Genomic DNA, 25205 nt, shown 5'->3' on the forward strand with positions numbered 1-25205 from the left:
TAGTACAATCTTCTTAAAGGTATGTATCTACAAGGATAGTACAATGAAAAAGGGACCATTAGCAACAAAATTAACTGAGACTGGAAAGGATGGAGTAAATGAAGTGACTGAATCCTAAGGGGCCACTGATCAGCTCAACTGCACAAAGGGTGAAAAATTGTAAGGGCCCCGGTTACCTCTGGATGTGAAGGTGAAGGCAAGCTGGCTAAGTAAGGAGGACTGACGGAAGATCTGTTTATAAGCATTCATCTTTTAAACTGATACCCTTCTCCACCCACTCCTGGAGAGATAAGTGAAGTGCCTTTGGACTGAGAGATCCTAGGCATGATTCAGGGAGAGGGAAACATACCAAAACCAGACTGATAAGAGAAGAGACATGCTGGAAGTTGAGATCCCTGCTCATTTAGGTCCCAGAAAGTTGATAGCCAAGCCTTCAATTTCCAAGGAGAAAATGGTAGAGTCTCTGGGTAGGGTGACCAGTCAGCAAGGAAAGACCTAAAATAGTGCCACTGAAATCACAGCCTTCTGTGTGGGAGAAGGCCATGGAGTTGGAGCTCCCCTCAGGCTCTCAGAGCTTTAAGTCAGCATTTCATCCCTCTGCTCTTAAATATAACCAACGACCAAGGATTACAATGCAAAACATGGGACACAAAACAAATGAACATAAAAAAGCAATTTGTTGGAAACATACAATATGCAATTAGAAGTAAAACTGAGAGATAAATTATGGCAACCATAAAAGAAGAACAGATTGCTATAAAAAAGGAAAATTCTGAGAATTATAAAAAGAGATCTAAGAATTTAAAATACAGCAGAAATGAAACCCTCAACTAAAAACTTGGAAAATGAATTTGGAACATTACCATTAAAAAAAGAGTAAAAAGGAAGGGAGGGTCTAGAAAGAGAGGTGGATTTTTTTTCATAAAAAAAAGTGGGGGCAGAGAACCAAGATGGTGGCATGAGTAAAGCAGCAGAAATCTCCTCCCAAAACCATATATATTTTTGAAAATACAACAAATACAAGTATTCCTAAAAGAGAGACCAGAAGACACAGGACAATATCCAGACCACATCCGCACCTGCGAGAACCCAGTGCCTCGCGAAGGGGGTAAGATACAAGCCCCGGCCGGCGGGACCCGAGCGCCCCTCCCCGCAGCTCCCAGCCAGTGGAGACGAGTCTGAGCGGGAGGGAGAGGGAGCCCAGGACTGCTAAATAGCCAGCCCCAGCCATCCGGACCAGAGCGCAGACACTCAGTGTGTGGGGAGCTGGATACTAGGGAAACAGGACAGTAAGACCTGTGAGCGGGTCCCAGCAGCCAGCACACCCGGGACAAAGAAAAGCGAGTGCTTTTTGAAAGTCTTAAAGGGACAGGGACCCCACAGCTGGATGGAAGCATCCCGGGACACTTAGCCCAGCGGATGGGAATCCCAGGGAACTCCGGGCGCCCTAACCCCCTCGGCGGCAGCGCAGCTCGGAGGCCCCTCACAGTGATAAACAGCCTCCCGCCCATTCCCCCTCCAACGTGGCTCTGCCATATTGGAAAAGCAGCCTGAGGCTGGCCACGCCCACAGCAACAGCAGAGCTCCACAGCAGCCGGGCAAGAATTAAAAACCCCACCTGCACGCAGCTGCCCAGCACAGGCCACTAGGGGTCGCTGTTCTCCCAGGAGAGGAAGGCCACAAACCAGCAAGAAGGGACTTTCTCTTAGCCAACACATGTGCCAGCTCCGCACAAATATCTCTATCGCCATGAAAAGGCAGAAGAATTTGATACAGACCAAGATCACAGAGGCAAACCATGAGGAGACAGACCTAACCAATCTCCCTGAAAAAGAATTAAAAATAAAGCTCATAACCATGCTGACAGAGCTGCAGAGAAATATGTAAGAGCTAAGGGATGAGGTCCGGAAGGATATTACAGAAATGAAACAATCTCTGGAAGAATTTATAAGCAGAATGGATAAGATGCAAGAGGCCATTGATGGAATAGAAACCAGAGAACAGAAATGCATAGAAGCTGACGCAGAGAGAGATAAAAGGATCTCTAGGAATGAAACAATATTAAGAGAACTGTGTGACCAATCCAAAAGGAACAATATCCTCATTATAGGGGTACCAGAAGAATAAGAGAGAGAAAAAGGGATAGAAAGTGTATTTGAAGAAATAATTGCTGAAAACTTCCCCAAACTGGGGAAGGAAATAATCAATCAGACCACGGAAATACACAGAACCCCCAACAGAAGGGACCCAAGGAGGACAACACCAAGACACATAATAATTAAAATGGCAAAGATCAAGGACAAGGACAGAGTTTTAAAGGCAGCTAGAGAGAGGAAAAAGGTCACCTACAAAGGAAAACCCATCAGGCTATCATCAGACTTCTCAACAGAAACCTTACAGGCCAGAAGAGAATGGCATGATATATTTAATGCAATAAAACAGAAGGGCCTTGAACCAAGAATACTATATTCAGCACAATTATCATTTAAATATGAAGGAGGGATTAAACAATTCCCAGACAAGCAAAATTTGAGGGAATTTGCCTCCCACAAACCACCTCTACAGGGTATTTTAGAGGGACTGCTCTAGATGGGAGCACTCCTAAGACTAAATAGATGTCACCAGAGAAAATAAAATCACAGCAAAGAAAGCAGACCAACCAAATACTAACTAAAGGCAAAAAATAAAATCAACTACCCACAAAAGCAGTTAAAGGAAACACAAAAGAGCACAGAATAAAATAACCAACATCTAAAGAACAGAGGAGGAGGAATAAAAAGGGAGAAAAATAAAGAATCACCAGACAGTGTTTAAAATAGCTCAATAAACGAATTAAGCTAGACAGTAAGATACTAAAGAAGATAACCTTGAACTTCTGGTAACCACGAATCTAAAGCCTGCAATGGCAATAAGTACATATCTTTTAATAATCACCCTAAATGTAAATGGACTGAATGCACCAATCAAAAGACACAGAGTAATAGAATGGATAAAAAAGCAAGACCCATCTCTAAGCTGCTTACAAGAGACTCACTTCAAACCCAAAGACATGCACAGACTAAAAGCCAAGGGATGGAAAAAGATATTTCATGCAAACAACAGGGAGAAAAAAAAAGCAGGTGTTGCAGTACTAGCATCAGACAAAATAGACCTCAAAACAAAGAAAGTAACAAAAGATAAAGAAGGACATTACATAATGATAAAGGGCTCAGTCAAACAAGAGGATATAACCATTATAAATATATATGCAGCCAATACAGGAGCACCAGCATATGTGAAACAAATACTAACAGAACTAAAGGAGGAAAGAGAATGCAATGCATTCATTTTAGGAGACTTCAACACGCCACTCACTCCAAAGGATAGATCCACTGGGCAGAAAATAAGTAAGGACACAGAGGCACTGAACAACACACTAGAACAGATGGACCTAATAGACATCTATAGAACTCTACATCCAAAAGCCACTATTTACAATAGCCAAGAAATGGAAGCAACCTAAGTGTCCATCAGTAGATGAATGGATAAAGAAGATGTGGTACATATACACAATGGAATATTACTCAGTCATAAGAAGAAAACAAATCCTACCATTTGCAACAACATGGATGGAGCTAGAGGGTATAAATAAGCCAGGTGGAGAAAGGCAAACACCAAAAGATTTCACTCATATGTGGAGTATAGGAACAAAGAAAGACTGAAGGAACAAAACAGCAGTAGAATCACAGAGCCTAAGAATGGACTAACAGTTACCAAAGGGAAAGGGACTGGGGAGAATGGGAGGGAAGGGAGGGATAAGGGTGGGGAAAAAGGGAGTATTATGATTAGCATGTATAATGTGGGGGGGGGGCATGGGGAGGGCTGTGCAACACAGAGAAGACAAGTAGTGATTCTACAGCATCTTACTACGCTGATGGACAGTGACTGTAATGGGGTTTGTGGAGGGGATTTGGTGAAGGGGGGACCCTAGTAAACATAATGTTCTTAAAAAAAAAAGTTGGGGGGGAGAATATTTCAAGAACATTTCCTATAATTGACAAACATTAGTTGATAAATTGAAGAGCCCACTAAGTACCCAAGACAATGAATGCAGAGACACAACAACATGAGTTTTCAGAACAGAGAAGACAGAAGAGATTACAAGCTTCTAGAGAATTTCAAAAAAGGAAAAATTAAAACAGGTCACATACAAAGAATCAGGAATCATGATGTCTTCAGATTTCTTAACGGCAATACTGGAAACTAGAAAGTAATGGAACAAGACCTTCAAAACTCAGAATGAAAATTAATTCCAACCCAGAATTCCAAACTCAGTCTATTAATTGATTATAGGCACTTTCCATCAGCCAAGTCTCAAAAAAATCATCTCCTCTGCACCCTTTCTCAGGAAGATATGGACGATGTGTTCCACCAAAACAAGAGATTTAGAAAGAAAAATATGCAGGGAACAGATTATAAGGGCTTAACAAGGAAGAGGGGAAAGGAAATTTCTAGAATGATGATGTAGGGAAATCCCAGAATGACATCTCCAGTCTGCAATTAATAGTTGTTTTTCCTAATAAGAACTTGTAGCCCAAATGGCATCTCTTGTGCATTAAAAGATTTTTTAAAAACCCTAACCACAAAGGCAGAGTTTTAAAACATATTTTGTGTGAATGAATTACCCAAGGGCAGATTCTGTTGCCTGCATTCCAGGATGTTGTTTGAGAAGGTCTGGATGGGACTCCAGGAAAGTGCAGCTCAGGTGATTCAATGCAGGTGGTTCATGGACCACATCTGCAAAATATTTGTCTAAACAATAGCATGAATAGCTGAGTAAATGGAAGCTCAGCTGTCATATTTATGGACTGCCAGTATTTACTCTTTTAAAATTGAGATATAATTCACATCAATAAAATTCACCATTTTAAAGTGTACAGTTCAGTGATTTTTTGTTAAATTCAGTGTTGTACAACCATTACAACTATCTAATTCCAGAACATTGTAATCACCCCAGAGACAAACACTGTACCCATAGTAATTATTCCCCATCCTCCCCAACCCCAACCCTTAGCAATTACTATCTACTTTCTGTTTCTGTGCCTATTCTGGACATTAAATATGAATGGAATTGTGCAATATGTAGACTTTTGTATAGATAGCTTCTTTCATTTAACATAATGTTTTCAAAGTTCATCCATGTTGTCACATGTATTAGTACTTTGTTCCTTTTTATGATGGAATAATATTCCATTGTATGGACATACAGATTTTGATTTTTATCAACTCATCAGTTATAGACATTTAGGTTGTTTCCATCTTTCACTCCTGTGAACAGTGAAACGCTGCAATGAACATTCATGTACAAGTTACTGTGTGAGCACCTGTTTTCGATTCTCTTGTGTATATATACCTGGGAGTAAAATTGCAGGGGCATATAGTAACTCTGTTAACCTTTTTGCAGAACTGCCAAACTACCTTCCACAGTGGCTGCACCATTTTATGCCCCCACTAGAAATGTATGTGGGTTCTGGTATCTGTCTTCACATCTTTTTCCCCTCTTTTCTTTTTTTAATTATAGTCATCTTCTCCTTTCCCAGGTTGTCTGTTTCATATATACATTGTCAGATCACATAGCTAGTAGAGATTATAAACTCCCTTAATACTCTCTATTCTCAATTCTATGTCATATGTATAGAACGCTCACTATAGTTCTTAGGTTGATGTCTCTGTAGTGTGATGTTCATTCTTTATGAGATTCCTTAGGAAGAGGTCACGGGAACAATATTCCCTGAGTTATGATAATAGTAGATCACTTAAGACCTTTTTCCTTGAAGATCAGTTTTGATGGATTAAAACCCTTGACTCACATTTCTTAATTGGACTATCTTAAATATGTACTCTGTCGTCCCGTTTTCTTATGACCTAAAATATATCCAAGGAGTACAATTGCTAGATCATATGGAAAGGCTATGTTTACTTTGTAAGAAATCACCGAACTGTCTTCCAAAGTGTTACCGTTTTGCATTCCCACCAGCAGTGAATGAGAGTGCCTGTTGTTCCACATCCTCATCAGCATTTAGTGTTGGCAGTGTTTTGGATTTTGGCCATTCTAATAGGTAGGTAGTGGCATTTCACTGTTATTTTAATTTGTATTTCCCTAATTACATACAATGTGGAGTATCTTTTCATGTTTATTGGCCATTCATATATCTTCTTTGCTGAGATGTCTGTTAAGGTTTTTGGCCCATTTTTTAATCAGGTTGTTTGTTTCCTTATTGTTGAGTTTCAAGAGTTCTTTTTAAATTTTGGATAACACTCTTTACCAGATGTGTCTTTTTGCAAATATTTACCATCCATTATATTGTTTAATTCTTATAACAGCCCTGATGAAGTAGTTATTGTTACCCTCACTACAGATGAAGAGCACAGTAAAATTGCCCAAGGTCATACAGTTGGTGAGTAGGAGAACCAGGCTTGGTACCCAGTTAATTGCACATTCCATTCTCCCAGCCGTGCACCCAGTCCCATCACCTTTATCTTGGGGATGTGTTAGAGTAAGAGAACCTAACTTCATGTGTGTGGCTTTGTTTTAGTGCAGATTATGGAATCAACTCATTTTCTTTCCCTGAATCCTGTCCTAGATAGGTCCTCTGAACTGGACAGTGAACCCACTGGAACTGAAAAAGATATGCTTGTGCCTGGTACATGATAGGGTAGCATAACTCAGAATCCTGATTCTATACCCTTTTGCTGGGTACCTCCTCTTCCTCTTGTTATAAAAGTCATAAATGTAGCTCTAAAACATCAATGCAAATGGGTTTCTGAATAATGACTTGTATTGTCTCCTTCCAGGTCCTTTACATTCTTATGTCCCAGAAAGTGTTCCTTACAGAAACAGGTGTTATTTCCATGTGTTCATGCTCAGTTGCTGTGAATATGCTTTTAGCTGTCTGCAGAGCTGATCAGAGCCAGAACTTTTATTCGCCACCTCTGACAGCCATTCTTTGCTGACAGACTTGCTTCAGGACAGATGTAGCCCGGGGCAGGTCACTGCAGCGCACTGACATTATTCAAACTGGATCAATGTAAAAATGTCTGGCCTTAAATTTTACAAGGTTCAGTGATTATCGTTATATGTCTCCAGTGTTATTATTTTGGGTATCCAGAAACATGAGGTCAAATGATGAAATTTGGGGGGGTGGGAAGAGGTTTCAGTCAACTGTCACTATCTCTAACATCCCACCTAAGAGTGATCTAACCTTTGCAAAGCCTTCACCTCAAATGTATTTTTATTGTTAGGTCGCACTGGAAACTCTGTGGCACTACCTTTCCTGTTTAAAAAAAAAATTAGAACAATCTAAGAAGGCAGATAATATTTAATGGAAAAGGGCAGCGATGGGCTAATGGTTGCCTAGCAACCACTAGACATTGTTCTGCTGCTTCACTATAGAGAAGCCAAAATGGTGACTCTAATCCTTCCATAGCCCCCCGGACAGGGTACGTGTGAGTGACAGTTCCCTCTGGGCCCAAATCATTTTCTTCTTTGTCTTGGGCAGCAGATCATTCCTTTTTTAGCTTTCAAATAGGGAAAACTCACTGCCTAATTCTTGAATACGCTAATGCCTACACTTTCATCTTCTCAGAAAATCTACCGGCTGAACTTCTCAGGTTCTTCCTTGGGGCAGTTCTACTTAAGCAGTTTCATGCATTCCCCACTTCTCCCTCTGAGTTCACCTGTCAGTCAGTTTCCAACCCTCATTAAGGATTTTCTGAGGTCAAGCAACACACTTGACATTATTGTGTTCTAGAAAGTCTTTTGTTTTATCCTCCTTTCTGCTTCCAGGTCTTGACATAGTTCCCTAGGGCCAAGAGAAGCTTGGTAATTCGTTGACCACTGGGTTTTCTCACAATTAGAGAATGGAGGATAAGGAGAAATATGGTTACTGAAAATATGCTGAGAAGTTTCAGGATTATAAGCATGATCAATTAGACTGACTGGACCTATTTTTACAAACAACATTTCCATTAGCTTATCTCAAAAGCCACAAGTCTACTGCAAGAAACCCAAAATTCCTGAATGGCTTTACCCCTTTGCTAAATCACAACAGATTGATTGTAAGTAGGTCTTGTGCGGCCCTGACTAGAGAGAAATAGCCATTGTGCTGTAGACTGTCTATGATAGCTTGCTGATATGAGACAGATAGATGGGATGAGATTTCTTAGCCATCGTGGAGAACTGGGTACTCTAGAAGGGGCCTATTTAAGCAGGATCCTCTAGAACCATTAACCACGGGAATCATATCAAAACAGAGTGTGTACGTTCACATATATAGTCTTTCAGAGAGAGGGTCTGTCTGTAGCCTCCAGAAGGTTAAAAGCCAGAGGTAGAGAGGAAGTGAGGAAATGAGGAGCTTTGTCAAAAATCTTTTGGTTTCAGAAAAATAAAGTGAGGACACTTTAGAGCAGAAATGTTTCCAAAGAAGAAATAAAAGGAAATAAGCATTTATTAATCAGTTAATAGGTACTTTAACTCATGAATTCAGTCAATAAATATTTACTGAATACTTTCTAAGTAACTTACTGTGAAAGGTCCTAGGGATACAGTCATAAAAAAGGGATAGTCCCGTACATCATGGCGTTGCAGCCTACGGGACTGAGTAACATTGGTTGAACATATACTACGGCTAAGAGTTTTATGCACATTAATAAAATCTTCACAAGCAACCATATAAACTTCAGATGATTATATTATCATTTAAATCTCAAATTATATATAACTAAGAACTTTCTGACTCTAAAGCTGGTCCTCTATCAGTCCCACCTACAAGAGCTTAGTTTTGGGGAATTCTTAGGGCAGAATTCAGGATATGCTGAGATGGGGTTTGGGTAGTTCCAAGGGAAGCAGTTTCTGCCTGGAATATAATCTAGAGCTGGTGTCTTATTTTTCTAAAGATCCAGGGAGAACATAGGAAATGCTCTACACTACACACAAAATTAATACACTATACCAGCTAATGGTAACTGAGTGCTTACTGCATGCCAGGCCTTGTGCTAAATTCTCTACATGCATTATTTTAATGCTCACAACAACTTCAACAAGTAAACATTATTATTAACACCACTTTACAAACAAGATATTGAAGCTAGATAATTCCCATAGCTAGTGAGAGTCCAGAGCCGAGATTCAAACCTAAGTTTTACTGTCTCTCATATCATCTTTTATGGATATTTAACTTCTCTGGGTCACTGGGAAACTGTCTGAAGGCAGGAGCCACCAATTACATTTCTGTTCTCTCCAGAAAACGTGGCACACAGGCAGGAATAATAACAACAGTAATACTAATACACACTTATATAAACCTTACACAGTATCATCAAGAAGTGTGAAAGGTCTGAAAATTCACTCTACTTACAGTTAAGTGACCCTGCCACTGAACTTCTGTGGATGCTGGCAGAGGACATTAGACTCCTGGGTCAGAGACAAAGGACAATTTATTACTCATGAGCAGTAGCCATTAGCATTTTTTGCACAGATTCCTACAGTGTGATACTAGAAAGGCCAGGTGACAACAGCTCTCTGCATGGCTCTCCCTAAAGCAGAGGAACTCTGAGCTGAGGGAACCGAAACCCTTTGTAATGGGAGTAAGCACGGCTGCCTTAGCTCCAGAGGGACACATTTCTTTATCATATTGGACAGTAAGCATGGCTGCTCTTTGCCTCAGGAGACATGATCTCAATCTTCCAAGGCTGTATACTCACAAACATCCTTGCAAAAATAGTTTGGAACAAAAGGGTGGTGCCTTGCTTGCTAGATTTGCAGAAATGCAAGAGACACCACAAGGCTATTATTTGCTATGTGTCAGGATCTCAGCACTTTCATATTTATTAATGCCTTTAATCCTCACCACCCTATCAGATAGGTACTATTATTATCTCCATTTTTCAGAAGGAGAACCAAGATACAGAGAGATTAAGTAACCCACTTAAGGTTACACAATTCCCAGTGGCAGGGCTGGGATGTGAATCCGCATTGCTCAAGTTCAGTGTCTAACTGCTTCACTATTTTAACATTGGCTGGTATCAGCAATGCCCCTCTTTTTCTTCATAGCTTCTCACCATGCGACAGCACTGTGGTTCTCAAACTTGAGTGTGCATAAGAATCACCTGGAGGGCTTGTGACAGCAGTTTTCCGACTCAGGTCTGGCCTGGAAGTTGAGAACGTCCATTTCTACCTTTCCCGGGTGCTGCTGGACCCAAATGCCACTTTGGGAACCACTGTGATGTTGTATAGTTTATTATCTGTCTTCCCCACTAGAATCTGAGCTCCAGGAAGCTCAATTTTCCGTTTTGTTCAGTGCCATATCCTCAACTATAGTGTCTGGCACAAAACAAGCCCTCAACACATATTTACTAAGACTCAGGAAAGAAAATGGGGGAAAATCATTTTCCAGGTTCTGCTACCTGCCCTTAACTTTGGAGAATGCTCTAGTGCCCCCGTCCCTGAGCAGTCCTTACTGCCACAAGGCTAGAAGCAAAGGAACAGGACACTGAATCCTGAAGAAGGCAGCTTGCTCCTGAAGCTACCCAACTTACAAAGCTTTTGTCAAGAATTGTTGGATCCACTTCTGATAACTAAGGAATTTTATAAAAATGCCTTCCAAGGTGCAGAAAAACATCTGAGGACTTTAATTCAGCCCTCTGCCATGGGGACTAGAACTTCTATGTACATGGACTTTGGATTTTCTCTTTTATTTCTGAGCACTGCTGGCAAGGAAGCAAGTACCAAACAAGGATTTCAACTGAATTCTTTGAGATGGAACCTTTCTTTCTGGTACTTTAAAAAAAAAAAACCAAAGTAGTTTGCTGAGTAGAGCCAGCCTGTTTGGGGATATGACCATTTACATTAATGGAATTAGACTCCATACTTATACTGCATGACACATCTCCCTCCCTATAGTTTGCGATAAGACACGTACAAGTTCATTGGCTTTTCTTTCCTCTCCAGCTTCCCCCTGTAGCAAGACAATGATCCTTTAATGTTAGTATGCACACAGGAGCCTAGGAAATGCAGAATCCAAGGCCCTATCCCAGACAGGAACCCTGGAAATGACATTTTTAACAAATGATTCTTCTGCTTGCCGGTGGTACATGGATCATACTTGGGGAATCACTGGAATAGTGAGAAAGAGCAAAGGGCTGGCCTGGGTTCTAACCTCGGCTCTTTGATGCTAGAGGTACAGCTTCAGAGCTCTCTCTTAAATCTTCCAGCATCTCAGATTCCTCATCCATAAAACAGGTATAATGTGTGTGTGGCTTCCAAGAGCATCGTATAGAAAGAGTAATGAAAACAATGGTTTTTCAACCTACTAGATTTTTATATGATATATGTAGCATTTTAAGGTGTCTTTTTTTTTTTTGCTATCATTAATCTACAATTACATGAAGAACACTGTTTACCAGGCTCCCCCTTCACCAAGTCCCCCCCAACACACCCCACTACAGTCACTGTCCATCAGCATAGCAAGATGTTGTATAATCACCACGTCTTCTCTGTGCCGCACAGCCCTCCCCGTACCACCCCCCCAACACTATACATGCTAATCATAATACCCCCTTTCTTTTTCCCCACCCTTATCCCTCCCTTCCCACCCATCCTCCCCAGTCCCTTTCCCTTTCGTAACTGTTAGTACATTCTTGGGTTCTGTGATTCTGCTGCTGTTTTGTTCCTTCAGTTTTTCTTTGTTCTTATACTCCACAGATGAGTGAAATCATTTGGTACTTGTCTTTCTCCGCCTGGCTTATTTCACTGAGCATAATACCCTCTAGCTCCATCCATGTCGTTGCAAATGGTAGGATTTGTTTTCTTCTTATGGCTGAATAATATTCCATTGTGTATATGTACCACATCTTCTTTATCCATTCATCTACTGATGGACATTTAGGCTGTTTCCATTTCTTGGCTATTGTAAATAGTGCTGCAATAAACACAGGGGTGCATCTGTCTTTTTCAAACTGGAGTGCTGCATTCTTACGGTAAATTCCTAGAAGTGGAATTCCTGGGTCAAATGGTATTTCTATTTTGAGCATTTTGAGGAACCTTCATACTGCTTTCCACAATGGTTGAACTAATTTACATTCCCACCAGCAGTGTAGGAGGGTTCCCCTTTCTCCACAACCTCGCCAACATTTGTTGTTGTTTGTCTTTTGGATGGTGGCCATCCTTACTGGTGTGAGGTGATATCTCATTGTGGCTTTAATTTGCATTTTTCTGATGACAAGCGATGTGGAGCATCTTTTCATGTGTCTGTTGGCCATCTGAATTTCTTCTTTAGACAACTGTCTATACAGCTCCTCTGCCCATTTTGTAATTGGATTATTTGCTTTTTGTTTGTTGAGGTGTGTGAGCTCTTAATATATTTTGGATGTCAACCCTTTATCGGATCTGTCATTTATGAATATATTCTCCCATACTGTAGGATACATTTTTATTCTATTGATGGTGTTCTTTGCTGTACAGAAGATTTTCAGCTCAATATAGTCCCACTTGTTCATTTTTGCTTTTGTTTCCCTTGCCCGGGGAGATATGTTCAAGAAGAGGTCATTCATGTTTATGTCTAAGAGATTTTTGCCTATGTTTTTTTCTAAGAGTTTTATGGTTTCATGACTTACATTCAAGTATTTGATCCATTTCGAATTTACTTTTGTGTATGGGGTTAGACAGTGATCCAGTTTCATTCTCTTACATGTAGCTGTCCAGTTTTGCCAGCACCATCTGTTGAAGAGACTGTCATTTCCCCATTGTATGTCCATGGATCCTTTATCGTATATTAATTGACCATATATGTTTGGGTTAATATTGGGAGTCTCTATTCTTTTCCATTGGTCTGTGGCTCTGTTCTTGTGCCAGTACCAAATTGTCTTGATTACTGTGGCTTTGTAGTAGAGCTTGAAGTTGGGGAGCAAGATCCCCCCCACTTTATTCTTCCTTCTCAGGATTGCTTTGGCTATTCGGGGTCTTTGGTGTTTCCATATGAATTTTTGAACTATTTGTTCCGGTTCACTGAAGAATGCTGTTGGTAATTTGATAGGGATTGCATCGAATCTGTATATTGCTTTGGGCAGGATGGCCATTTTGATGATATTAATTCTTCCTAGCCAGGAGCATGGGATGAGCTTCCATTTGTTAGTGACCTCTTTAATTTCTCTTAAGAGTGTCTTATAGTTTTCAGGGTATAGTTCTTTCACTTCCTTGGTTAGGTTTATTCCTAGGTATTTTATTCGTTTTGATGCTATTGTGAATGGAATTGTTTTCCTGATTTCTCTATTAGTTCATTGTTAGTGTATAGGAAAGCCACAGATTTCTGTGTGTTAATTTTGTATCCTGCAACTTTGCTGAATTCCAGTATTAGTTCTAGTAGTTTTGGAGTGGAGTCTTTAAGGTGTCTCTTTTTGGCAGGAGTGCATACAACACTGAATTCTCAAAGTGTTTAAAATTTTTTTCATAGTTCCAAGGCTTATGTTCTCAATCAATCATGAATATTTAATAAAATCAAGACTTCAAATGGTTTAACTGGAAGGACCAAGTATGTATTTATTCACCCACTCACACACCTACCCATCCATCCCTTCATCATCCACATAACTTTGACCTGCAATCCTGTGCCAGGCTGGCTGCATAAGAATCACCTCAGAGCTTTCAAACAAAACAGCAGCTCCAAACTGCATGCTCAGAGATTCAGTAAGCATGGGCTGGACTCAGAATCTATGTAAGGTGCAGAGGATGTGGTTTCCATGCCTTGGAGGGAGATGTCAAGAAAAACTTGGGAGTATGAGGATTTAAGATGAATCTCAAGTAAAGGACGGATTCAGCTAGACAGCGATGGAAGGGATTCAGCACAAACACAGAATGGGGAAGGCCCAGAAGCCCTTCCCAGACAGGATCCCAGAGCAAGAGAACTCTTAGATTCAGTGAAAGGTTACTGTTCCATAGATACTGTATAGTTAGATTTGTGTTTCCCAGAATGTTGTGGCTACATATGCGGATTGTTAATAAACGGTAGGTGAAAAAAACCATCATATTTTTAAACAAATTTGAGAAGCACTGTGATAAACAAAGATCAACAGGGGTGTATTGACTTCTCAGAGCCCTTGATTTGCTGAGAGGGGCACTGTCAAGGTCACAGTGGCAATAACAATACAATTCCCTGAACATATTTGACCATAGAAATTTGTGTTAATGGGATGAGGTTCTATGGAATTTGGGGGAGGATCCACTTCTCTCTGTATCTGTATTTATGTGTCTACCTGTATCCAGATCTCTTTAACTACATATTTAAGCATATACCCTATAGTAGTACTTGGTTTTGATTTTTTACCTTTTCCACTGTCCAAAACCTTGTATAGGACCCACTCCCACTGTATGGCTGAATTTCTTAAAATTCTTAAACAGCTCACTAGTTTTTATAGTTGAATTTTTTAAAATCTTTAAAACAGCTCACTAGTTTTCCCACTACCCGAGAGGGTTATTAAAGAGTTTAATTTATTCTTGGAATCAATAATCTCGACACTTAGGATTTCAAGTCCAGCAGGCTTCCATCTAGCACTATCTGTCCTATCTACTTCTCATTAATCATGACACCAGGCGAGGTGCGGATTATTTAAACCCTCCTGATTTCAAACCCACCACCCCACACTGCTTGTCAAAATCATTTCCCCTGGATAGACTGAGGCCCAACAGCCATGGTCAGGACGGTCTGTGCATGTGCACCTGCTCACACACACACACTCCCCACATTTCCCCTCTACTGGATCATGTACCCATCTCCCAGTTGCTGTTTTGGCTGCTAACAGTTCACAGCTATGCTCGTCTCCAGAAAACTGCGCACCACTGAGGGAAGCCGCCTCGCCCAGGGAAGTGATGCCCCTCCAGCCCAGGGGCAGCCCACAGACACTGACTGGTGAGACGAGGGAGTAAGAGGCCAGCTCCTTTGCTGCAAGGGGGCTTTGCAGAGACAAGGCTTTTCCAGCTCTTTCCCTTCATTGTAGATTCTACTCCCTCACTGACAGTTTTTCCAGAAATTGACACCTTTGTAAATAACTTTCACAAGACATCGGATATACTGCTTCTAGGAAACTCAAAGGCACCACCCGCTGCAATCACGCCTTGAATCTCACAGCCAAGACCACCAGGGCTAAAGCTCACCTGAACGGTCCTCTCCCCGCCGTTAGCTTGCTTGATGGCTCAGCAACACTTGTCACTATTGACGTGCCATCTTTTAAAACCTTTTCCCTCAACCTGTCTTCTGCAATAATGCTCTTTTCTGACCTCCAGAGCTGTACATACACAGCCCACTTCACATGTCCAGAAGGAAATTCCACAGGTATACCTTGACACAGTGTGTCTAAATATGGCCTACATTGCTAAGTGTGACTTCGATTTCTGTCTGATTTGGCATGACTATGACTAGATCACTAAATATGACCTACATTTCCTGCTCTCCTACTACCTTCCTCAGCCCACACTGCCAACCGTTGGCATCCAGCCCCACCCCACCCTTGTCCAGTCACCAAGTCCTGCCAAACCTTTCACCTGAACACCTCCAGTATTCATGTTCCCCTCTCAATTCTAGGTTTAGATTCTCATCTCTTCCTCAGGCTATTGCAACAATCTAACCAGCCTCTCATTTTGCCTTCCAACCCACCCTTCCTTATAAGTAAGTTTGCTTCCTTGCTAATTAATGTATGTCGGTGTCCCCTCACTCCCTAGAGACTCAAATCCAATCTCCCTAGCCTATCTCACAAGCTGTGTGCAGATGGGTTCCAGCCACCCTCTCAGGTCACCATCCTGCTGCTGAGCCTCCATATTCACATACTATCCCATTGCTAAAATCCCTGCTGTGCTTCCAATGCTCCTCCTGCCCCAGATACTCGTGCTTCAGTTGGCCTCCTGGCTGTGGTCCCAATTACCCCTTATGACTTAATACAAAACATTGCCTCGGCCATAAAGCCTCCAATGACTTTCCATACGTGGCACCTACAGTATCATTTGAGCCTCATGGAGCATGTAATTCTGTTTCAGCACCTACCATACATCACAGTAGATCCCTGGGGCCTCTACCATGCACATTACCTGGAAACAGGAGTGACTATTTTGATCAGTACTGTCAACACTTCCAAATAAAAATGCTTACTTCGAACAAAATAGCAGCCGACTCAGAGACTCCAAGAAACTAGTGGTTACCAAAGGGGAGGGGTGGGGGGGAGGGGTGTAGGAGGGTTGGGGAGGAGGGAGAAGGGGATTGAGGGGTATTATGTTTAGTACACGTGGTGTTAGGGGATCACGGGGAAAACAGTGTAGCACAGAGAAGACAAATAGTGAATCTGTGGCATCTGACTACACTGATGGACAGTGCCTGCATTGAGGTATGGGTGGGGACTTGTTAATATGGGTAAATGTAGTAACCACATTGTTTTTTCATGTGAAACCTTCATAAGAGTATATATCAATCATACCTTAATAAAAAAAATTTTTAATGCTCACTTCATCAAATCAAAAACAGCAATTTGTGCTATTCACCATCATGCCTCAGCAGAACTTGGTCACTACTCCAAGTCCAGGTCTTACATGACCGAGGCAATGTGGCAGACACTGCTAGCTCTTCACTAAAATGTATTTCCTCTTCTTCCTCACCAGTCTGTGGGCTGATTACAGCTCCAGCACTGAGAACGTGTGTTTCTTTTAAGGCGAGCAGTGCAGAGGGAGAATTATAAAGACTAAAGAATTAAGTTCTGCTCATTTTGTCTGCTCACTTTCTCTCCTTCTCCCAGCCTGCACTGCCCTGCCTCTCTTGCAAGTAGGTGCGGCGAAGCAGTCCAGTTCTAGCAGCGCAAAGTGAGAAGCAATGTGTTCTGCTTCCAGGCCAGGCCCATGACTTCCCATGAGTGTTCTTCCATGTTCTTTTCCCTTGCAGCTGAGATGGGGACACCCAGGGTTACTAAGGACAGTCTGGGTCTCTGAAGGGCCACATGAAGCAGAGTCCCCTGTTGACAGGAACTACCTCCTTTGTCCCTTGAACAAGAAATAAACTTAAGTATTGAGTTTGAGTCATATGCTGGGGGACATGTTTTGCAGCAGTTTAAACCACCACAATAGGGCAGGCACTGTGACACAGACATTCCAACATAAAGGGCATGTTGACAGTCTGAGAAAAACTTAAAAGCTTAAAATTACAGAGTGTTGTGCAAAACAGTTGTATTCACCTCAGCAATGTTTACCTCTACAGTGAACTTAAGAAATAGGGTGAAACTCAGGGTGCCAACTGACTTGAGGTGAGCATTTGTGGACCGGTCGCTAAGCTAGTGAGTGACTACAGCTAGCTGCCCAACCAGGAAACTCCTCATTCCGGGGAGAATGTGTAGCTATGTAACTAAAACTTTTCAGTCTAGGTTATAAGTTAATACATATAGCTTATTCCTTTGTATTCGGCAGAGAAAAAGTCACTTTTTCTAATAGCACACTTAAAAATCAAGTTGCCAAAACATGGGTTACATACATTGCCCATAAGACTGTGCTAACTCATCTCTGTGTCCTCGAGTTAGCTTACTCTCTGACATATGGTAGGTGTTCAGTAATAGGTATTATGCTGGGAGGAACTGAAAAGAAACGCAAGCCTTCATTGTTTTACTATTTCTTGTGATATTCGTTATTACTTCTAGTACCACCACATTACAAATGAAAACACTTTTTAAATTCTGGAGAGTCAAAACTGTATACTATCCATCAAACGATAAATCATTCAGAGCTGAGGCACATTCAGCCTGAAGATGAAATGATATATTAACTTCTTGATCAGATGCCAGAACTTACACATGAATATGAAACAGACATCAATAATTACAGCTTGTACTGGGGCTGTTGGTTTCTAAACCTGTAAGTTCAATGAACAAGTAATAACTGGACAGACACACCCTTCAGAAATTAGAGGTGGGAAAAGATTACCTCAGTCCATACCTGTCACACAGCAGGCCCCCTGCAGCAATTCAGCAAGAGGCAGCCCATGGGCCCTGCAGGAGGTATGGGCTGCGGCTTCTGGAGTGACGCAGTGAGCAGGCACAGGAGGAAACCTGGCATGGCACCCAGGAGCCGAGGCTTCTCTAGGGCACTGCCCCTGCTACCCCTTTCATTCTGTACTTCCTTAAGAAACTTGTCTGAGTATAAATGGCATGTACCTCAATTCAATCATTTCACTTGGGAAACTTCTATGTCTTCTCTACCTGAGTCTAAAAAGAGTTACTAAAACTAATAAAAACATAATTATCCCTCAGCCGATCCTTAATTTTACAAGCACCATCTAAAATCACAGCAAAATGGAGAGTTCCACCAAAAGGCTACATAGTTGCATCCCAAGGATAGAGATCCCTAAGGCCAATGTAGCAGGAAGCTACTCTGACAGCACCATTACTCTGAATTGAACACGTATCTCCAGAATATTCACAAGTGAGTAGGAGATACTGAAGAAGCAACACACTTCATTTCAACACCAGAACACAATGGCTTGGCAGCTCTTTCCTAAGCATCCTCATGAAAACCTCGATCTGCTGCACGCTGCCATGGTCCTGACTACAGGCAACTATCAGAAGTCTGCATGCAGATAACAGCTACAGCACTGAGAAGGTGCATGCATTTTTTCTTCAAAGGTGAGCAGTGTAGAAGAAGGATAAAATAATGAAGACTAAAGAATGCAGTTTTGCTATTTTATCAAAATCTACAGAGCATCCCACCCTGAAAAATGGAAAAAGGGTCCCATTGTCTCAATATGCTACAGAGATCAAGAATAGATATATAATAAATAATCTTCTGACGGTTATTTGAAATTTACATACATTGCACTTTCTAGCTGAAAGTCTCTCACTAAATTAAATCTAAAAACCTAGAAAGACGCTCTGGTTACTTCATAATAAAAACTAATTCCTTGACATGCTTTGCTCTGGGTTTTTATACCTTATACTTTTTCAAGTCTTTCAGATCCATGACCATGTTAAAAGGCACTAATGCTACAAATACCAATCTACATTTGGTTTTGGAAAAGGGTTTTCATGCACATACTTTGTCCAAATACTACTATTTGTTTCATGAAAGTCAGGGCTAAAACTGTAGCAGAGTGTAAATTTTAAGCCAATGAATAAACAGTTGGCTTGAAACAATATTAAACTGACACGCAAAGCATTTGTTGCTCTGCCAGATACTAAAAATAAAAGCGACTTTTGCCAACATGGAAAAACTTGAATTGTTTCAGTTGGTTCTGAATTTGATTACTAGGTTTCACTAAGTTAATTCCAAAATGAGGTCTGACATAACATTACCTTGTTTCCCACAAACCTTATCTTTTAAAAAAACACAAAACTGGTATCTTATTTAAATATTAACTTTATACTATAGTTTTTATATCATGGCAGGACATAAATTTCTTAAAAAGTGGTATCTTTACCTAACAAATGAAGATTTGGATATTTTGAAAATTACTCATATTTTAAGAATTAAATTCAAACTTGTCTTATCAAAGTGAAGAATAAGTTAGGTTATTAAAATATTTAAAAGATAACATTTTAGACAAAAGGGATCAGGAAAATCAGCAGATTTTAAATGTGAGGTTCTAAACTGTTATGCAAAGTTTAGATAACATTTTATTTCTGCCCTTGGCCTGCCCCACTCTTAGTTGTCTCTCTAAAATAGTAAGTGTGGTTAAAATATGGAGTTTGAGATTTATGACCAGTTGCAGAAACCCGTGTAACTACTGATTTACAGTTTAGGCCAAGGTATTTAACTCTGTCATCAGAACTAATTATAGCAAACCTGGGATTATATATTCAAACTCTCCTTTTGGTGAAAGAAATAGAATGTTCTGCTGAAAATCAGAAACATCCCGAGGCTCCCAAACAAGAATGTACTACCAACTTCACTTCTCAGAACCATTGCTTTCAAAGCTTAAAATTACTGTTCTTTGGTTAAGTTGTTTTAGCCTGAAGTACTTAAACAGTAAATCATGGTTACATTAATGCCATACCAATGGCCTGAAACATATTAATCTCAGTTAACAATAATTGACATTTACATCACTAATCTAATTCAGGCATTCTAGTGGTAGTAAATGCACATGTTAAAGCTTCAGGGACTGAAGTTATTACTGATCCAAAAAGAATCCTTATTTTGCTGTGACCAGATGGAGAAGACAAATGACTACCTTTTTTTTGGCAACATGGGTACTCTAAGAATAATGTTCCCATTTTATTGCTTTAATGAGTAAAATGTCTAATTCAAATTAAAGCTGAAAAATAAAACTGGTCCCAAACAATGTGCAAGCAGGGCTAACCCGAGACAACTGGTCCCCAACTCTTCTCCAAATCCTTCCCTCCCACCCCCTGTTCTGCTGTTCCATAATGTTTTTCACAACCCAAGCCTCCAAGGAGCTGAGTCTAATGAGATGTCTTATCCAAAGAGTTCACTGCTACCCCTGATTCCACCACAATGCCTTCCATTCAGTGCAAATGCTCCCATCTCCACCAGCAGCTCTGAGTAGGGCGGAGTGGGTAATCACTGGCACCAGGAGAGGCTGAAGAAGGGCTTTAACGACTGGACTTCAGGTCAGAGGCCCCCAAATCGGACCCTAGGGGAGACCACTCGGGCAAGGCCTCAACAGAGTGGTGAAACATGCCTGCAGGGGTACCAAATGCTCTAAGAAAGTGGATACAGGAAAAATGAGGCATAGGCTTGCAGGAAAATGCCAGTCTTGGGGGACCCATGCATGAGAGTATCTATACTACTGCCTGCTCAAAGATAACATTTTTAAACGTTTCAGACAAAACACCAGGATTGTATAGTAGATATCCACAGTGGATTTTTTAGAGGAGAGGTTCCTATAAGTTTGCATTCACCTATTACGGGTCTGAAATGAGATACTATAGGTAAACACTATATGATCATATCTATAAAATGCAACAGGGAATGTTAAATCATGAAATATAAGATTTTCCAATATTTGGTCTGGACACCTTTTCATGATGAATTCCTTAAGTTGATATACAATCTCCTAAAATCTTGCTTTCTCTATACTGGCTTTTCACACCCAAGTGCAAGCAAAATATTTTTCTCTTAGATATTCTCTTAGATGTTCTCTTAGATAGCAACTGGTTATTCATTTACAACAGAAGATAGAAAAAACTTTAAACATGCCACCATAAATTAGTAAAATTTTGTTACTATTGTAAATCTAAAAATAACAAAGTAAAAAAATATATATACATATATAATTATAACCATGACTTACTTTCTGTGTTCCTGAATTTATATTACCAAACCAGAGAGTTTCTATCAGACAGCTAGAAAACCTCTGATGAAGGCTAATGAAGGAAGGGGAGCTGATGAAAACCGGGATAAGCAGTTCTTCACCTCTACTGAGCACCAAGAAGGGAGGTGCCAAAATACCAAAGGCCTGCCAAAAATCACAGCATCCAGCGATGGTCTTGTTGGCCAGCTTGTTATATGATTTCTCAGAGCCCTTCTAGTTAGGACTGTGAAATACACATCGGACCAAACGACTTCCCATGGCACCAGTCCTCTCTGTCCTCATTAATTCACTCAGTTCTCAAGGACTAATGGGGTAGAGGAGTAAAAATAATCAAACCATGTTCTTAGATGGGTCAAAGATATATTGTCTTGAGTCATAACTGTCCAATACAATTATCCCATTTTCTCTTCTAAGAACCATCTCATAATATGAAGAATGACATGGCTGAGAGAGGTATTTAGGAAGCAATTTCTAGGCAGAGCTGAATTTAAATCATCCTCCAAAATACAACATTTTGTCCTTTTTTAAAAACCACAGTATTTTATCCGGAGAGATACAAAAATTAATGGATTGCTTTTATTATTTGATTGTGAAATATCAACTCTACTGCTTCTAATAAGGAACCAATAATTACTTTTCTAACAATAAGATAATTAGTCAGTTGTAAGTACAGTATCAATCAAGACTTTCTTGCGCTCATGACTAATGCATAATAAACAGATGTCTATCTTAAAAACATAATTCCAGAATAAGTACATTTACACTGAGTACAGATAAGAAAATATAAGGAGCTCATTGGCTATGCTACACCAAATAGATGAAAAGTAAAATCAATTTTATACTGGAGTCCTATGTAAATAAATAAATAAAATCCTATCTCTTTTTTTCCGCAAGTATGCTTAGATTTCTTGTACAAGTAATAGAATGCTCCATTTCATTCACTTCAATAGAATAAACTCTTTAGAAAAAGACTGAAAAGGTTTGAAAATCAACTCCTAAATTTTATGCTTATTTTTTCTACTTCTATCAATTTCCTGGCATTGTTAACATAAGCAAGAAAATCATAGTAAATCAAGCAATTGAGCAGTCAAGGAAAAAATGCAAGTAAAGATTTGTATGTCTTGAAGAACTAACAAGTTACATATATCCCATGTTGCTTTTGGTTTCCCATCTCTTCTTTGCTTCAAATCTAAAATGAAGAACATAAAAATACCAATTTATTTCTAAATACTTTACTAAAGTAACATGTTTACCAAGTGCCAAAGCAAAATACTTATAAAATTTTCACATATCCCGTTGATTACAAAATGAGCATCAAAAAAGGATGAAAAATTGCCCCCAGTATTTACAATCTTATAAACATTCAAAGACACAATGAATAAAATGAGTAACAATTACATACAAACTGGATACACAAAATGTATCACACGATTTTACTGTAATTCCTCTGGTTAGTTGGGTTAGTACTAAAAGTCTTGAATAAACTTACCCCCATGCCAGTTTCTTCTTCTTTCGAACAGCCTGTGAATTTTCAGCATCCTTTTTGGCTTTTACAAAGTTGTGGCAGGCAACCGCTTTGGCAATTTTTACACCAAGCTAAGAATTACAAAAGGGAAGAAGAGAAAAAGAGGTGAAAATATTCCAGCTAATACAAGAATTAACAATGTTAATACAAATACTTGAGAACTTGTGGGTAGGAATGCCTTATCTACAAATTTGAAATTCTTATGCTCAGGCCCCACTGAACAACCAAAGTATAACAAATGCAGAGATGTGGCCCATATTTCTCTACTGTATGGAAATCCTTCCCAAACAGAAGCCCCTCAAGGGCCCACAAGGGTTGTGATGAAGATCTTGAAGCTATTTCAGCATTTCAGTAGGCCAAACAGTAATTTATCCCTGATAAGGCTGCACAGACTGACAGAGACATCAAGTTTCTTTGCTCTGGGCTAGAATTACAGCAACTCAGTATGGTCACATCAGTTATCTCATGCTGATCTGAAGCTCTGATTGGCAGTCGTAGACGTGATTAATAAAACATGGGAAAGCTAATTACTGCTTCATAAAAGTATTTTGTATGATGGGCAACAGCATTTAATTCACTGACGGAATAAAGAATATTTTGTGTGCTAAAGGTGAGAAGGCTGGGCACCAGGACCACAGTACCTAGACGTTCCCTCTGCAGGTCCCTGTTCATGCTCCTCAAGCCCAACTACCCCAGTCCTATAAGGTCCAATCGAAACAAAGCCTCCTACTGACCAAACCCTCCGCCTGCCAGCACTACCCACCCCTGCCCCTGCTGCGAAGTCTTCTTGAACTCAACCTAAAGCAGTCTCGTATTTCTCCAGCCCCCCAGCTTCCATGCCATGACCTGCAGTCACCACACTCTGTCCTACAAGGCTCTCTGGTCATGGAATTGCTCCTCAGTGATGGTCTCCAGGAGGTGTATGGTCATCTTCCAGTTTTGGTGGGCTCATCTTAAAAATGCCCCACCTACATGGATGGCTCAAAAGTATATGTGAAGAACCCAGGTTAAACAACAAAAGGAAAAATCTCTTTTTGGTGCTTTTTTCCTTTTCTATCCCTGTGCCTAGTGGGCAGCAGCTTTGTGGAGGAGGAAAAAAAGACCTCATAAAGAAAGTCGACATATTAAATGGAAGCCGCTCTCTAGTCAACATATTAAAGCACAAGTTTTACGCATCTGCTTGCCAACAGCGAGGTGGGGTAGGGAGCTAAGAACACCTTAAAGAGTGTAAAAAGAGAAGCCAATCGAGGAAAGTGAGGTTTGACGTGCTCCATTGTTTCTTCTAGCTCATCTGGGAGAAGAGTTTCCTTTAGGATGAAACAAACAGGTAGTCATCTTTGGTTCACAAGGACAACATTCATTCAACAAATATGAGGAAGGCACAAATGCATTATTCTGCCAGGCACTTGGAGATACAGCACTGAACAAAACAGCTAATGTTCAAAGTAGGAGGCTGGGAAGACGGGATTGCCAGGTACACTGACTGCTTTAATACTGGCATTGTGCTCTTGGTTCTCTTCTCATTTTCAACTCTTTACCCTAGAAAAGTTAATCAAAGTCAACTAAAAAAAGGCTAAGAATCAAAGAGCTATAGCATCATCATCTAAAGAGAAAAGGAAACCTTGGAAGGATGCTGTGCATAATTTATCATTAAGATGCATTTCCCACCCACTAAGGACTACCCATTTATCTATCCAAGAACTACCCAGTAAACATAAAAATCAGGGTAGCACCTGTCAGTTCAGGCTACTCAAAACTGCAGTATCCAACAAATCCCCAAATTTCACTGGCTGAACTTTTATTCCTATTTCAGTTAAAGTCGGCTGTGGACCGGTGGGCTCTCTCTACCTTGTGACACCAGCACCTCAACATGTGGCTTTCAAGTTCGCTGTGGCAGAGGAAGAGACAGCTAGACAGTCTTACACTAGCTCTTATAAATGCATTAGTCCAGAAGTGACACACATCATTACTGCCCACAGCCCTCTGGTCAGAACTAATAAACTGCCTACTGTCATAAAATGCGCTTGCTACCTGTGCTTAAGATGTGTGCTAAGTATCTCCACATTTGTGTAGAATACTTAGTTTCTTCTGCCCCCCACCTTCCAAAAGGTAAAACACAGAACTCTATATTTTTCTATGTAACCATATTCCTATGTATTATATATCAAATGAATTTGATATATAATATAGTTTCACCAAGAGCACCTCCCAAAATGTAGTCCCACCAGCTAATTCATCCTATATTTAAATTAAGTCTATACTTTGAGTACGAAATGAAAATGATCTGAACCACATTTGCCATGTACCATTAATCACGTGACAAATTTTCCACAACTGTTGTAAATTAAAATGTA

At 40.3% G+C, this 25205-nt stretch overlaps 1 protein-coding gene across 4 annotated transcripts in view; it reads right to left on the reverse strand.

The window, feature by feature from the left end:
• Nucleotides 1-21873: 21873 nt before the first annotated feature.
• FAM204A (family with sequence similarity 204 member A) overlaps nucleotides 21874-25205 on the reverse strand; it is a 30087-nt gene continuing 26755 nt past the window's right edge. For all 4 annotated transcript variants that reach the window (XM_036898788.2, XM_036898785.2, XM_036898789.2 and 1 more), the window contains 2 exons: nucleotides 22816-22922; nucleotides 21874-22515 (listed from right to left, as the gene is read on the reverse strand). In XM_036898788.2, coding sequence (XP_036754683.2) covers nucleotides 22464-22515; nucleotides 22816-22922 — 159 coding nt within the window. In that variant the 3' untranslated portion in view covers nucleotides 21874-22463. The remainder of the gene's footprint in view (nucleotides 22516-22815; nucleotides 22923-25205) is intronic.

This window comes from Manis pentadactyla, chromosome 8 (assembly GCF_030020395.1).
Source record: "Manis pentadactyla isolate mManPen7 chromosome 8, mManPen7.hap1, whole genome shotgun sequence".
Taxonomy (NCBI): Eukaryota; Metazoa; Chordata; class Mammalia; order Pholidota; family Manidae; genus Manis; species Manis pentadactyla.